Raw genomic sequence first — 15,145 nt, forward strand, 5'->3', positions numbered from 1 at the left:
GCGGGAAGTGACCTTAATCGTCGAGTGCTCACCCATAACTGACAACCCCGTAAGCCGTTTCACGCCGAATTCTCATCCCCAACTACACAATAACTCTCACTCTTTCGGAGCGAAGAAGATTGGCTTGTGTCAGCCATCTCTCGGTTTCGGCTCCGAGTCGATGCAACATGGAAGAACCGTCATTTCCTGTTGTTTTCGTTCGCGGGGTATGGCGGGGTACCCTTGAGGTGGTCTCCACAAGTTGCCAGGGCCCTGGCCGCCATCGCAGGAACGACCTGCAGGTTCAATTCCAGGCATCAAAATCACCAGCGCAAGGCTGTCACGGGCCGTACAGAAATCTGTTTTCTTCACCGATCCTTTGCATCTTTCAACCTTTTTGTCTTCGGCGGTCATCCTCCAGGCTAGCCAAGTTGGAACCGACACCACTTAAAGCTCGGTGATCTTATTTGTTTCCCCAACGCAAGTCTCGCCCGAGATCCTGCGACGTGAAGCCTGTCCGGACCACCAACAGTGGTAGGTACCTCAGGACGGGACCGAGGTCCTTCCTGACTTGTAGGGCTGAGCCTGTTGGGGGGCCAAGTCGCCCGCGAATAACACCCGTTCTGCGCAGTCATTTCCTGATCAGGCAGACCCTGTATGTACTGTGCCAGCTGCCGAAACATTTTTATCATTTTTTGGGATGAACTTGACCGTGCGCAAGCTGCTTTGAATGACAAGTTGCTTCTTTAGGGGCAACTGACTCGGTGTGTGTTGATGCCCGTCGCAGGTGTCCTGCATTACACAGGCCCTCGCTCCTTTGCAAGCACACCCGGCGAACGCAGCTCCTCCAACAACAGGACAGTCGCATCCCCCGGAGTTAGGTGACGCTCCAGTCCCACACGGGCGGCCCATTTCAACGGGACAAAGACCTCGGCGGCTCGAGAAGCAATTCCATTCGGCCCCCATCACACCCCTCTCAGCAGCGACCTACGTTCCTTGTGGCTGCGACCTAAGCCTGACCTGCAGCTAACGCTCCCGGACATCGGTAATCCGAGCGTGCTGCGTAAGACAAGCACGACAGCCTCCGGCCTACCCACCCCACGACGACCCGTCTTCACGACGACATTGAACGGAGGACTCCAAGTTGGCGCACCCTTCGATCGCGAACCCCTACCGCCGAGGCCGATGCCAATGTGATGCCGATGCCCGCACAGCACAAGCAATCTTATCGATATCGATACAGCGCCGACGATACACTCCAGAACCCCTCACCCCAAATTGTCTCCTGCCTTCGACCCTCACACGGCAGGCAGCCGACCCCAGTTCAGTGGGCCATCCGTCGATGACCGGCGAAGGCCATTGCGCCCGCCTCAAACTCCGCCAACGGCGACAACAACCACGACAACTTTCGTCCTGATCGAGCTCTCGGCAATCGCCGCTTCGGCGTTACCTGCATAATGAATGCGGCAAATGCCCCCGCGACCGTGAGGATATCCGGCCCACCAAACAGCAGCTTCTTGGTGGGTTATCCCGGTATCTCCGCGACCTTGGTAGGTTACGCACCCTCCCGTTTGCGCTTTTAGGTCGCATGTAGATGGCGATATGGGATTTTCCAGCCTAGAATGTCCCGCGCAATTGCGCCGTCGCAAAGTGCTGGCGCATGTCCCCGTGCTAACGCTGGCCCTCGCAGCCTAGAATCGTCGGCAAAGTCGAAATCCGCCCCGGCGCAGGCTTCTCGGCCCCCGTAAATGTTTCCATGGTGCGCATCTGCCTTCAACGACGAGAGACGATACATCCGGCCGCCGAAAATGTTGCAAAACGGCACCTTGGGACGCCGCGACGGGAGACGGTGGATTTGGTGGGGAAGGAGGTGCTACTCTTTCGATGCGTGTCGGGAAAAGAGGCGGAGAGCGTGATCGCGATGGACCTCCCGTTTCAAATATTCATTCCGTTCGGGCGCAGTGGCGAAGAGACGAACCGCCGGATTCCCCCTGCGAGCATGCAACTGCCCAGTCGAATCGCCGAGACATATTACGAACTCGTGGTCACGGTCCAGCAGGGGTCGAGCGTGCAGAACCGCTATACTTTCCCCATTCCGCTCCAGCGGTACGACACACTCTCGACCTTCGGCATGTACAACCGACCAGAAACGAGGGCGGCGACGGCGGACCACGTGGTGACCCTCGGCATCTCGCTTCCAAAATGGAGCTACGGACCCCTCGACCCGATCACAGTTTATGTCAAGCTGTCACCGAATCCGGACTATCTGAATAAGGCGAAAAGGGTAACGATACAGAAGCTCACTCTCACCATCGAGGAGGAGATTACGTTCAACCCCGAAGGAGACGAGCCAACGAAGAAGATCAACAAGATCGCCAAACACACCCAGGCCGTGGGGACGAAGATGCCCGAGACCGGATATATCACCAACCTGGGGCTCGTGCTCCCGGCGCGAGACCTAAGGGATCCGGATGGCATAATAAAAAGGGGCAAGCCCGCATTTCCAATGTATGAGGTGACAAGCTTCTCGACGACATCCACATTATACAAGGTTGAATTCTTTTTAAGTATCAAGGTGAGAGCCCTTATCTAAACAAGTTTGCTGTGTGTTTTTTTTCCGCTCACCAGTTTTAGGCCCACATGACTTCCGCTAGAGATATCACATTACGCCAGCCGATCGTGGTATGCCCGATGGATCAGCAGGCTTGCAAAGAGGAGATGGATGCTATCGAACAAGCCGCAAAGGACGCATCTCACGTCGATCCGAACAACCCCATTCTTCCGGATCGAACCATCATCTTAGCCACCGAGAGGGAGGCAATTCGGCACCTTGGGTTGTGTGAGGTCGGGGGAGTCAAAAAGATGCTGATCGAGTGATCCACCCGAGATACACAGCAGTTGGATGGAAGTGGGACGGCCCAAACAGCAGACAGCGTCGATTTAATGCCTAGTGCATGCTGTCGCCCTCAGAGGCCGAAGGTGTTTCACCACGTGCCGACGATCTAAGCAAGACGACGATTCTCCCGGGCTAGAACTCCGGATAGCACATACCGACAACCGGCCTTTGGGCCTCGGCTTGCCCACCCGGATCTCCCGGGGCGTTCCAGGAGTCTAATTAACTTCCCGATGAACCAACCCGGCATCCCCCACGCCATATTCGCAGTACGGGTTTGGATGACAAGACTGTGGATCCAGCGACCGGGTGAAAACGTTGAGTAAAGCGGAAAGCGGGCTACATACAAGGGCGCCGCGTTGTGGGTAGACAAACGGGCTGGTCTGATAGACGACAAACCAGATGTGGCACTGGTTCCTGGCAGCGAGTTGGCTGTTTCAGCATGGAGAAGAAAGAGGAGAACCATGTGTGATGCTCAAGATAGAAACTGTGGGATGCTCTGGTCATCTATAGTTGGTCTGGGGTTTGTGTGTGAGGGGGGGATGTCGGGGCTCGGACAAGGAGGCCTTGGAACGGCTATGGCCATGCGTGGGAAGATCGTAGCAGGCGTGTTCGCATTCGTTGGAGTGACTGAGGCCAACTACATACGCGGAAGCCTAAAGTACGCGGCAAATTCTTATTCAACCTTGCGATTAACTTAAGTTTGGACGTGCCTCGTGAATTGATCCTACTCTGACTGAAACAAACAAACTCATTCACAACGAAAATCTTGACTCCTTGATATGAACATCCAACCACACACGCACGGCATCTTCTTCGCCATTCCCCACCCAGCAGTTTCTCCGCCACCATCTTACCTTACCGTCTCAGCGGCACGAGTAAGCTAGTTACCCTTCCCTTATAGTAGTAGATCACCTTTACACCCTTCTCCTCGGCCGGTACCGTAACCATTCAATGCGGAAAACGGCATCGGGATTTGTCGAAGGTTGGTCAGACAGAGGATATAGATCCGCCGGTATGCTCGTATGATATCCAACTCCGTAACAACCTTGCCAGAATAACAGTTTGGCTGGTACATATCTAGCAATACTATGATTTCTCCATGAAATAAAGTACGTCTCACCAAAGATCGTGCTGGAGAGACTAACACAAGGGAAAGACAACAGCAACACAATACACAAGGCTCACATGCCGCCAACAGCCTGTGCCTTTGTATTTGTTCCTCATGGCACCATGTTCACGGGTGTCGCCTACTGCGTGATGGTCCCCTCTCCACCCACGCCCCCTCAAGGAGTGTTGTGGGTTGCCCTGACTCAACCTTTGATGTGTTCAGAAGGCGACTCTGAGAGTACCAACCTTCCCATGGACAGGGAAGACTCAACTTCATAGTCACCCCCCCTTAGCTGAAGGTTGTGATTGTCGAAGGAGGACCAAAAAAAGGAAAGAGGATGGAACAAAAACATACAGCACCGAGGATTCGCTGGTCGTCACCGACCCAACTACTAGTTCGGCCCTTGCGAGTTTCACTAGGGGAGAGCGGACGGGATCCCGTGTTCTCTGGCAGGTATGGCCGTATGTGATAGAATCGTGTTGGTGTTGCCTCTTATGTAGGTGGTGTTGGAGAGTTGCACCAGCGAGGGTTCGTTGAGCAGCCCAACTGGAGACAATGCCCGTAAAAGATCAGCGTCGACATATATGCAAACTTAGTTCCATTTACGCGATAAATAGCATTATAAGAACTTCATTATGGAGAAATTATATTGTTTTCCATCCCCTGTGCTTGGTTGAAGGATCGAGGAAACACAAAAAATTCACGAGACAACCCAAACCAACCCTAACCCTATTTACTGGAAGCAGATAAGAACGTTCTTTTGAAATGAAAATCCCATCCAAACTTCGCTTTCCTACAAATTTAGCTCTGCAAGCATCCGCTGAAGCTTGTTTCTCGAAAATTACATTGCGAAGACTTCTTTGCCAAAAGCTGCCCCGCGATTTTGTTCTAGCGCGGCGTGCAATTCTAGATATCCGCTCGACCGCTCCCTCAAGGCGCAACAACGATCAGTCATCGTGGAGCAAGAGCGTTATCAAGCCCGCCGATAACGAAAGTTAGACTGCCGCCAGGTCACCCAACCGCCACCTAGGTACCGAAGCTTCAACAAACCCACACGAAACCAACACCGCCCACCATGTCCCTCGACGACGACGACAACCCCTCCCTGGCCCTGCCAGCCCCTCTCCTCTCCCCCTCCTCCTCATCCTCCTCCCCCCTCCCCGCGGACCCCGCCACCGCCGCTGCCGCCGCCGCCGCAACAGACGACCTCACGGCGGAGGACCTGATCGAGGACGAGGGGGCGGCGTCCCAGGACTTCCGGGCCTTCGCGGCGGCGCTGCAGTTCCGCAAGACGGCCGGCGTGTCGGCGCAGACGATCCGCCGCGGCGAGAAGGACTTTGAGGCCCACGGCACCCGCGCCCAGGCCGACGCCCTCGAGCAGAGCCGCGCCGCCATGCGCGACGTGCTGTCGTACACCCGCGTGCACCCGGCGGGGAAGCGCGGCGATCTGGCGAGGGGGTGGTATTTTCCGGCTTGGTGGGAGGGGTATCGGGAAGAGGAGGTGGGGGGTGAGGAGGGTGGGGGTGGGGGTGGGAGTGGGAGTGGGAAGGAGGGGCGCGAGGGGGAGAAGAAGCCGTTTGGGTTCGTGAGGGAGAGGGTGGTGGTGCTGGAGGGCTCGTCCGTCGCTAGCCAGGCGCTGGGGAGGGCGGTCACGGGGCAGGCGAAGGACAGGCCTGCGAGGGGGAGGGATTGGTTGTTGCCGGAGGAGGCGTTGTATTTGGTTGAGAGGGGGTCGTTGGACCTGTGGTGGCCGTTGAAAGGATTAGAGGAACTCTTTCCCCCGGATGGGACCACCGAGGCTGTGAAGGAGGAGGGCGCAGAGGCGGATGAGGTGGATGAGTACGACGCCGGCTTCCCGCTCAGTCTCCAGGCGGCCTATGCTCTCCTCATCGGCAACGACGGTGAGCGAGGCAAGATCAGCCTGCAAAAATTCCAAGTCTACTCAAATCTCAAACGATGCGGCTACAACGTCCTGCGGGCACCGCCCACCGTCAATCACCCTACCACAAAGCCAGCAACGACCACCCTCTGGCAATGGTTCGCCTCACTCCTCACCAGGACCCCTCATCACCCCCCTTACGGTCCGCTGGTCCAACCGGGCCTCTACCGTTCCTACGCCTCCATCTACCGCCAAATGACCCTCCTCCCACGCCACGTCCCCTCGGCAACATCACTAACAACCACAACACAACCCGCCATGCGCGACCCCTTCACAATCCACTTCCACGTCTGGAAGTCGGCCCAGAAATGGAGCAAACTCCGCCACCCGCCGCCGGACTTCCAACTCGCCGTCGTGGACGCGCAGGCGTCCGCGGTGCCGACGGGCGGCGAGATCGCCGCGCTGCTGGGCGCCACGCCGCCGGAGCCGGGGAAGCCGGAGTGGGCGGGCCCCGGCCGCCTGTACGCGCGCCTCAAGCACGGCTACCGCAACGTGCTGGTCGCCGTCGTCGACCACGGCGTCATCAACTACATGCGCTTCGCCGAGGGCCGGTTCGGCGCCGAGGAGCTCTACGGGCGGTTTGATCATCACCGTGGTGGTGGTGGTGGTAAGGGTGGGGGGAAGAAGGGTGGGGGGAGGAATAATGGGAGGGGGGGCAGGGGGGGAAGGGGTGGGGGTAGGGGCGGCGGCCGCGGGAGGGGGAGGTGAGGGTTTGTTTGTTGTGTGTTGTGTTTGTTGGTTGTTGGGAGGAGAGAATGCAAAAGGGGTCCCCGTGTATCATTATGGAGACGGTTGGTTGAGAGACTCTCCGCCTGTCAAAATAGATTGGGTTGGTGTCGGGTTGGCCATGATACCCGGCAACGTCATTGTAGACTCAATTATTTCGTACTACCTACTTAAGTAGGTAGTTTTGACGTCTTGCATGCCATCCCTTTTATTGTGGCCTTTCTAACTGTCGTTGGTGTTAGGTTGGTTGCATTGCAAAGCCGAAACAATCCGGGCAGTTGGTTACAAGCAATCAGTCACTCCCAGCTTCTGCAGACGCTCCTCGTATTCAACGCAAGGCTCCTGACATGGCGCGTTGTTTGTCCTACGTGATACGCACCTAACCTGAGTCACACAAAAGTTAAGGAGGGGGGGTTCAAGGATTTGAATACAGGGTGGTGTCTCTCAAGTCATGGCGACTAAAGACGCCATTTGCACGACGGTTGACGGCATAGGTTGCTTTATGAGGTGAGCACGGGTGAGGGAAGAACCTTGACGAAAAGGAAGGATTTTGTGGTTCCTGTTGGTGAAGTTCCATGTTTCTCGGTTGGAAAGTCTGGGCAGCGATTCGTTCTGTGTGGAATTGAGCATCGTTGGTTGGTTCGTTCGGTGCGGGATCACATGATGGGACAAGGTGGCGTCGGTTTGTCGTCCCAGTCCAAGCGAGCACTTGCTCTCTCTGATTTCTTTTTTCACCAAACTGACACCAGTCAAAGAGAGAGTCAAAAGAGGCGGCACTCGCCCACCAATTCCGATATTGCTAACGACTTAGCTGCGTCATGCCGTCATACATACAGTGCCAAGGCAACAAGAAACACTTCCAATGACTGCGAGGGCCATGCAACCACAATATCGTTTTGTACGTTGCACCGTCTGACTTGGTTGACAAGTCGCGATTTAGGCTGGGTTTGAGTTGCGAATGGAGCAGCCAATGAGGTTGTTTCATGTGGAGCCTCTCTCACTATCGCACCACAAGAGCCGATTCTACAGTCCTGATACCCACCGCTGGCGCGGCTATTAATTCTCGTGACATATTGATCAGCGGCCGTAAGGAGCCGAGCGCCCTCGAGAATCGACTGAAGTGGGAAAAAATGCTCAAAACAAGATGTGCGCTGTTTCTTCCCCCCTTGGAAAAGCGAGGGAGGGCAGGAGACACCGCCTTGGGCTGGGCCCTCAGTCAATATTGAGCTGGACTCGGTTTGTTTCGGGCGAGCCCAAGCTTCCATCATAAGTGAGGTTGGTCTGACGCAACAGACAACGTGTTTCAGATGGTTCGAGCTTCAAAGTGACCGCTTGATCTGGAAGGTAGCGAAGCAAGGGTGTGTGATCTCTGAAAGGGCGGCCAACTAACTAACAAATAACATCTTGGACGAAAACGCTCAAGCACAGTGTCCGCCAAAACTCACGCTTTGGCATGTTTCCTGGAAGCCACAGCGCTTCTGCGCAATTTATCTTTGTGTTGTTTGCTCGACCCTCCGGAGGACGCCTGCTGTTTTGAGTCCAATGGGAGGCCGGGACTTGGCACTTTTTTGGCAGAGCTCCCGAGTTCCCCTCGCTTAGCTCCGATCCAGCCCAAGGGGTTCTCAAATCACAACTGGTGCAATTTTGGCTGAACACTGAATCATCCCGTCATCCTCCGGTACTTGTAACCCGTACCTTTCGAGTCTCCTCCCCCCGGCCTTGACAAATGATCTGTCTCCCTTGGTTTCAATTGTTCCTATCTACCCACTTGCGCCAGTTCACCTTGCTTCCCACCGCATTTTCCCCTTCTTCCCTCTTACAACTCACGTTTATCCCTCCGTCTGTATCTATTTTCTCTTTCATTCTACCCTACGCGTCCCTTTTCGCTCGTATTCGTCCTCGAACGCAAGCTTAATACTTTTGCATCGCCTTATCAACCCAAGCCCGCCGCCAGCCGTGATCCGTGTTTTGGCGCATCCTGTTTTGGGAGACGAAAGAACCCTGCATACCTAATCCAGCTTGGGGCTCACTTGCGACGGCATCAACCTCGGGGCCATCGCCCCTAGCCTCGCTCAGTGCTTTTGCAACCTCGCGCGGAATTTGCCACCCTGCCTGGTGAAACAGGCAGTCCGTTGCTTGACTTCTCCTCTCAAGAGACAAAAGTGCGCCAAGACTTTTTTTAATCTCGTCCAAACTCGTGCCGTTGCCACGTTGGGCGGTTGACTGGCTCAGGGTAAGCGCGTTTCCACTCATTTCTCTCTTCCTCGGTATTATTCGTGCTTGCCCTATATTTTTCTCACTTGCTTTATTTTGTCCAACCCGGACCACTGGATATTTCAAGTCTGGAGTGATGATTATTGTCTTTTCACGCACGTTTACTATCGTTACACTCATTATTACTTTACCAACACTGACAATTTTCTAAGACGTGTGAAATTCACATCTCTGTATCGAGCAGTAACAAACATGACCGACGAGATGGACTCGGTTCCCGAGGCTATCATGACAGGTGATGGCTCACCCTCCATCGCCCTATCACCTACTCCCATGGAGACAAAAATTGAGCGGACCGATGAGTGAGTTGACGGCATTTATTTTTGTTGTGTTGGAAATATGGGCCTAGTTGGCTACACTTTCCCTATTCTTATCTGTGCCCTTTGGGTGCATCTTGAAGCGACTCCCTGCCAAGAGCAGCTCGATCGTCGTGTTTTGATGTTTTACCAACTGTTTGAGTTGCCTCGAGAAGAACTCTCACCGGTGCTACCGTTGTCCCTTTACTATTTATTCGTTACTTCCCGCAGCACCAATTTTTATACCCGTCTCGTCGCATCTTTTGCGGCACGAATACAAGAGGGCTAACATGAGAACCATGTTCAGGTCTTTCCTACCAAGATCACGTTCCGAGAGGCAAGTTCGTTTCTCTTGTTTTTGGCCCCAGTACCACCTGTGGGGGCACGGATTTGACGGCGTTGTCCGGATCATATATCTTTGCCACATAACTACCGCTCGAGGCCAGGATGCTGACAAGTACTGCATCTAGTGACGGGGGGATAGCCATGTCTTCTACATCTCGTGTCACACAAACTCTGGCCCAGGAGGAACCCGCCGAGATGTAAGTCACCCACTCCTGCTTCCCTCGAGCACCATGCAGTATATCTGCCCTTGACCCCCACCCACATCGTCTGATATTTCCAATGTTCTCATTGTACAAACCTGGAACTGGCGAGTTCGTAATTTTCCTGATTCGGGGCCTGAGATTGGCTGACTTGGTTCTAACACCCGAGGACCAAGTCGTCAAGCTTCACACTCCCAGTTCTCTGCAACATAGACTGGATCACATGCGTTCTTCAAGTTCTCAAACGACGGAGAAACGAATGCTAACTGCTTGAAAAACTTTTAGCACCACCCCCTCGGAAGCCAAGGTCGAAGATAGTCCTCGTGATCAACCGCCTTCTGTGGACCACACTGCCTCTCCACGAGTGGACTCGTCTTACCCGTAAGTTTTTGCACCTTCTTCCCAGGTACGTTCTTGGGGGGTGTCTAACTTGGGTTGAGCAGCAATAGCAGTCTCAACGGCAACCACCTGCAGCCAAACAGCGTAAATAACTTAATTAATTACGAGGATAACAAATCAGACGGCTCCACGGACACCACCGAGGATATTGACCTGGATAACAACGAGGAACTCACACCGCCGCCCGACTCCCCAATCGAGGATACATTGAGCCACACCTCAAGTATCCCGCCTAATATTCTCCAGGACGAAATTGTTGTTGGCACGAACGCTCATAACAAGGCCTCCCCAACTCGGGTTCCCGAAACGGAGGACATTGTGATGGGCGAAGCAGAGGACAAGCCCCTCATCATTCAACATGCGAAGCGGAAGCGGGTTTCGGGCGTCTATGCTGAATCCGTCGGCGAGAAGGACGTCAGCCCGGCACCTACCGAGGACCTGGATATCCGCCGCCCGATTCGCCCTACCAAGGCACAGAGCGTTGGGGGCGTGAAAGGGGTGCTGCTTGGCTATTGGCGTGATTCACCCGCCGAGAGCGAGGCAGATAAGCATGGAGTCGTTGGCTTCATCGACATCCGAGACCGCCTCCGCACTCGCATCCAGCCAACTACCCGGGATGGCCGGCCGATGGACCAGAGATATCCGATTCCGCCTGGCCCTGGGGGCAGCTGGGTTACCTTTGATAAGGTAGCTTTCAACGACCACCTCGTTGGTCACAATCACCATGTGATCAAGGAGTACGTCAAGATCCGCGCCGAAGACAGCCGCAAAGATGAGGCGTCGGAGGATAGGACTAGGTTAGACCTGGAGGCCGCCGATGTGGCCGCTGAACGCGTGAGGACCAACCCGCCCCCGGATGCCGCTACGGCACCTTTGGTTGCCTACGGGCCTCAGGTTCCCGCCAATGCCGTCGTTCCTAATCGACCCGAGAGCAAGAAGCGCCGCCTGGCCGGTTCTTTTGGCATTCCGTCGGACTCGCCAAAGTCCGTTCAGCACTCCCTCGATAACATTCCCGGTACAAGACCGACGAGAATTCTTCTCGGTTACTGGAAGCTTTCCAGCGAGAACGATCCCATGAACAAGCATGCGGTATTTGGCATTCTGGGCGCCAACGACATGTTCAGGGTCAAACTAACCCGAGAGACCCGCGACGGGCGGACCGTCATTGGTAACTTCCCCAGTGGCGCCGGCGCGCTCTGGATTCACTGGGACGAGGTCGAGTTCGACCCTCACCTTAGGAAACTCAGCAGGAACGAGGTCAAGGAGTATTGCCGGGTCCGGCAACGCCAACTCGACCACGGGGAGCCCCCCGAAGACCGTGTCGCGAATGAGACTAAGGCCGTCTACGAAGCACAGCAACGCGTTGTGCAAAGCCTTGCAATCGGCGTCCCCCTCCGGAAGGACGATACAGATCTCCTCCCCATCGCCATGAAGGGGTCCGCAGGAACCAACGGCTATGGCAGCCCAGCATACTCCTTCGCCTCCGCTAGACCCGGCGAGGAACTCCGCCAGTCACGGCGCCTCGAGAATGGGCCTCGTGCGGCGGCGACAGCAGCAGGCCGCCACCCCCTTCCCGACGTCGAGTTCGGTGCCGCCAACCGCACACCGCCCGGGCCTAGCCCCGCCGCCCTCGAGCGCACCAACTCGCTCGCCCGCCGCGAGATAGCCCGCCTCGAGGCCGCCCAGGCACGCGCCGACATGCGTGCAGTCAGCCGCGAGGCATCCCTCGGCCCTGTCGCCGCCGCAGCAGCCGCCGCCGCCGCGGGTTTGGCCTCCAATGCCGCCAATAATGTCGACGGCACCGGCACCGGCAACGGCAACGGGCACTTCCAGGACAATGTCTCGCGCCTGAACAAGGTGTGGGAGGCGCAGGAGGCCAACCGCCTCCGCGCCGGCGGCGAGGACGCAAAGATCTACATGGGCGTCAAGTACCAGCGCAAGCAGAACGGGCCGTTCCAGGGCAAGCTCGTCAGCCAGGGCATGATCATCACCATCGACGGCGAGGACTATGTCGAGTACCGCGTCTTGACGAAGCCGACTTTCTTTTAGAAGCGGCGTGAGGGGCCACTGTGCGTGCGTGCGTGCCTGGGTTCCGCTGTTTCACCGGTTTCGGTTCGCCGTCGATTATTCGGGTTTCGCTATCATTACCTAGACCGGGCGCTTTGGTCCTCTTCGTCCTTTGGCCCGTCTTGAGAATGGGCCGGCGCAGTCTGGAGACTTTTCTTTTTTCTTTTCTTTTTCAAGGTTGGGTGATGGGATGGGTGATACCCGGATTCTTTTCCATGGCGTGGGGGGTTCTCTCTCTGTCTTCGACCTTTTTCCCATCTGTATAGGGGTTGTAATTGGTCTAAGGGGATCCACGGGGAAGGTTAAGGGGGGGGAGGAGTCTAGGAGTCCTGGACGTGGAGGAAAATGCTGGGGATCGAGAGGGGGCTTATCACGACTGCTTTTCGTTTCTTGCCTCGCTACCTTTGCTTTTCATCCGCTGGGAGATATACTCTGATGGCCTTGGTTCCTCCCTGGCCGCGGGCCTCGAGGCGGAGGGGGATTTGTTTGTGGAACTTGTTGTTTACGACTTGGAGAGGGGTGGCTTTTCTTTTGCTTGGGACTTCTCGAAGTTTGCGCTTTGCTTCACTCCGCGCTGCTCATCCTACTGGCATTACTGGCGAGGGTCATCCATTGCTTTTGCTTTGATTTGCTGCTCTCTCTTCCTATTCTACTTGCTTTGCTTTACTTGCCTTCATGCATTGCTGCTTGGCTGGTAGTTGTTGGGTGTGGAGTGATACCACGGAGGAACTGCCTTTTGCTCACGAGGAAGATAGCTTGGCAGACGTCGTTGCTTTTATGGTGAAGCGTTGATTGTTTTGAGAATTCGAGCAGTTGAAGAAGAGGTCTGAAGAAGAGGTCCTGGTATTTTGTGTATGGTTATGTCCTGTATGACTCCTAGGCTACATGCTTGATGATATCCTTTACCACCGTTATTGTTCTGCTGCCCAACTTCTTCATTGCTTACGTTTACTCGAACTTGCAACATTCCAGGCCAGAATCGAGCTCACCGTAGAAAGGCGCACCTTGATTCGTGAAGCCGCTGAAGACGTACTCTATTCTTCATCTATCGATTGGTACATACCTTGTGCCTCTAACGCAACGTTTGCTCTAATACATCCCGGCATGTTCCCAATCCTAAAATACGAAAACCATCACTTAGAAAACCACGAGGAAACAAAAGTACGCTTTATCCATAGCCATTGCGGCATCACATCATGTAATTTCTTCTCGACCCAAGCAAGGGTATCTCGCCGACTTCATAACCGAGTCATCGCCACCTCGTATTCTCCGAGACAAAGAAAATAGGAAATAGGAAATAAGGAAATCATGCAGTCGTCTCCGTCGTCTCGGCATCCTCCTCATAGCCCTCCGTCTTCATGTCCTTCAGGCCCAGCTCTTCCTCCTCCTCATCCGTGCGCTCATACTCCTCCACGGTCATCTGCTCGTCCGGCTGGGCGGGGTCCTCGGCCGTGCTCTGAACATAGCTACTCGCGAGCGGGTCACTGAGCACGATGGTGAACTCCTTTTCGCCCTTGATGGCGGCGTTGAGGCCGTCGAAGAACTGGTCCCAGCGCGACTTCTCCTCCTTGTCGAGCGAGTCGTTCTTGCGCGCCGCCGCGCCGGCGTCGGCGTTGGCCTCGAAAATCTGGCCGTGCAGGTCGTCGCGCACCTGGGTAAGCAGGCCCTCGACGGTGGTGAAGCGGCCGCCGAGCGTGCCCGGGTTGACCGTGAGGCTGAGCTCCGGGCACTCGAGGGCGCAGCTCTCGCTCTTGAGGATGTCGCGGGCGAGATCCTCGGGGTTGCGAACGCGGAGGGTGACCTTTCGGCCCTTCTCGGGAATCTCGCCGCCCGTTTTGACGTCGTTTGACTTGTAGCCGCAGTCGTCGCACGACGTGTTCATGATGACTACCTGCCGGAAGTGCGGGATCTCGACCATCTTCATGTTGGTCGTGCAGGAGTGCAAGCAGCCCGGGCAAGAGGCCGGGAACTGGTAAACCTGATCGGGGATGATGTTGCCTTCGTCGTCGAGGTCGTCCGTTTGGGCGGTGTCGGTGAGGCCGAGAGCCGCGTTCTGCTCGGGCGTGCGGAGGAACTCTCGCTTCGACCACTTGCCCACGCCGTCACGGGGGTCAGGGGCGATGAACGAGTTGCCCGCCGGGTCGTCGATGGCAACGCGGAACGGAAATGCCTCGCCAGCAAGCATCTTTCTGCCCTTAGCAATAATCTCGGCTACCTTGGCGTGCACCTCAGGGGTCTCCTCCTTGCGCTTCTCCTGTGCGAACTCTAGGTCATCAAGAATCGTTGTCAGGAGACCCTCCACGTTCGAGAGCTGGCCCTTGCCAGCCGGGACCTCCACATCCATCTCGATGAACTTGACAGTGGCCGTGTCGGACTTGATAACCTGGCGCTCGAAGTCGGGCATCTCTGTCAACCGGAGCTCGTAATGGGCGCCCTTGAGTTGGAAGGTGCCGGCGGGCTGGATCTCGTTGTTGCTGAGGCCGCAGTGGTCGCAGGAGAAAGACATAATGATGATTTCGCGGAAATACGGGATCTTGGTCAGGAGAAGGCGTGTCATACCCTGCGGGGGAGACGCGGTTAGCAAGTGTTCATCAGTGCACTGGACGTGAATGCGACTTACATTCTCCTCACAGTTCATGCAGAGGGACTCGATCTCCTCAACCACCTTCTCGTCCCCGTCCTCCGTCGTCCCATTAGGAATAGCCGCCGGAGCGACCTTCTCAGCCTTCTCGCCAATCGTGTTGAATAACTCGGCCATCTTGTTTGTTTGTTTAGGTTGCGGTGGACTTTCCAAGATATCGGATGCCAGGGAAAATTTTGGAGGGGTAATTATACTCCAAAAGTCGATTTTTGGCGGGGGTAGCAATTGACAAGGCGGCATGCCTGCCTCTGAACAACAGTGGGGCTGCAGTTGTT

General features: G+C 55.7%; 6 protein-coding genes across 6 annotated transcripts; 4 read left to right on the forward strand and 2 right to left on the reverse strand.

Moving 5' to 3' along the window:
- The first annotated feature begins 1,191 nt into the window (after positions 1 to 1,191).
- On the forward strand, positions 1,192 to 3,152 carry B0H64DRAFT_208130 (uncharacterized protein). Its single transcript, XM_062799375.1, has 3 exons — positions 1,192 to 1,529; positions 1,670 to 2,554; positions 2,614 to 3,152. The coding sequence occupies exons 1-3, from the start codon at positions 1,437 to 1,439 to the stop codon at positions 2,854 to 2,856; spliced, it is 1,221 nt and encodes a 406-aa protein (XP_062656731.1). The 5' UTR covers positions 1,192 to 1,436; the 3' UTR covers positions 2,857 to 3,152.
- Positions 2,533 to 3,573, reverse strand: B0H64DRAFT_403764 (uncharacterized protein). Its single transcript, XM_062804337.1, has one exon. It carries the CDS (start codon positions 3,336 to 3,338, stop codon positions 2,982 to 2,984), a length of 357 nt encoding a protein of 118 aa, XP_062656732.1. The 5' UTR covers positions 3,339 to 3,573; the 3' UTR covers positions 2,533 to 2,981.
- A 1,187-nt stretch (positions 3,574 to 4,760) lies between these two features.
- On the forward strand, positions 4,761 to 6,850 carry B0H64DRAFT_434443 (uncharacterized protein). The gene is made up of 2 exons (XM_062806089.1): positions 4,761 to 6,529; positions 6,747 to 6,850. Exons 1-2 carry the CDS (start codon positions 5,059 to 5,061, stop codon positions 6,824 to 6,826), a joined length of 1,551 nt encoding a protein of 516 aa, XP_062656733.1. The 5' UTR covers positions 4,761 to 5,058; the 3' UTR covers positions 6,827 to 6,850.
- Positions 6,851 to 9,223: 2,373 nt separating this feature from the next.
- Positions 9,224 to 9,555, forward strand: B0H64DRAFT_403777 (uncharacterized protein). The gene has a single exon (XM_062804338.1). The coding sequence runs from the start codon at positions 9,262 to 9,264 to the stop codon at positions 9,505 to 9,507; it is 246 nt and encodes an 81-aa protein (XP_062656734.1). The 5' UTR covers positions 9,224 to 9,261; the 3' UTR covers positions 9,508 to 9,555.
- A 110-nt stretch (positions 9,556 to 9,665) lies between these two features.
- Positions 9,666 to 12,211, forward strand: B0H64DRAFT_326471 (uncharacterized protein; the record flags this gene model as incomplete). Its single annotated transcript, XM_062800740.1, has 3 exons — positions 9,666 to 9,760; positions 10,049 to 10,144; positions 10,213 to 12,211. 3 exons carry the CDS (start codon positions 9,666 to 9,668, stop codon positions 12,209 to 12,211), a joined length of 2,190 nt encoding a protein of 729 aa, XP_062656735.1.
- A 1,324-nt stretch (positions 12,212 to 13,535) lies between these two features.
- Positions 13,536 to 14,987, reverse strand: B0H64DRAFT_327654 (ZPR1 zinc-finger domain-containing protein; the record flags this gene model as incomplete). The annotated part of the gene is made up of 2 exons (XM_062800791.1): positions 13,536 to 14,789; positions 14,850 to 14,987. 2 exons carry the CDS (start codon positions 14,985 to 14,987, stop codon positions 13,536 to 13,538), a joined length of 1,392 nt encoding a protein of 463 aa, XP_062656736.1.
- Between the last annotated feature and the right edge of the window lie 158 nt (positions 14,988 to 15,145).

This window comes from Chaetomium fimeti (genome assembly GCF_033439085.1).
Source record: "Chaetomium fimeti strain CBS 168.71 chromosome Unknown B0H64scaffold_6, whole genome shotgun sequence".
Taxonomy (NCBI): domain Eukaryota; kingdom Fungi; phylum Ascomycota; class Sordariomycetes; order Sordariales; family Chaetomiaceae; genus Chaetomium; species Chaetomium fimeti.

Bases quoted from the DNA above. Each gene is read 5' to 3' on its own strand.
- B0H64DRAFT_434443 (XM_062806089.1), top strand. From the start codon at position 5,059: ATGTCCCTCGACGACGACGACAACCCCTCCCTGGCCCTGCCAGCCCCT. The intron at 6,530-6,746 runs GTAAGGGTGGGG...CTGTCAAAATAG, and splicing joins TCACCGTGGTGGTGGTGGTG to ATTGGGTTGGTGTCGGGTTG.
- B0H64DRAFT_403777 (XM_062804338.1), top strand. From the start codon at position 9,262: ATGGGCCTAGTTGGCTACACTTTCCCTATTCTTATCTGTGCCCTTTGG.
- B0H64DRAFT_403764 (XM_062804337.1), bottom strand. From the start codon at position 3,338: ATGGTTCTCCTCTTTCTTCTCCATGCTGAAACAGCCAACTCGCTGCCA.
- B0H64DRAFT_208130 (XM_062799375.1), top strand. From the start codon at position 1,437: ATGAATGCGGCAAATGCCCCCGCGACCGTGAGGATATCCGGCCCACCA. The intron at 1,530-1,669 runs GTAGGTTACGCA...TGGCCCTCGCAG, and splicing joins CCGGTATCTCCGCGACCTTG to CCTAGAATCGTCGGCAAAGT. The intron at 2,555-2,613 runs GTGAGAGCCCTT...CACCAGTTTTAG, and splicing joins AATTCTTTTTAAGTATCAAG to GCCCACATGACTTCCGCTAG.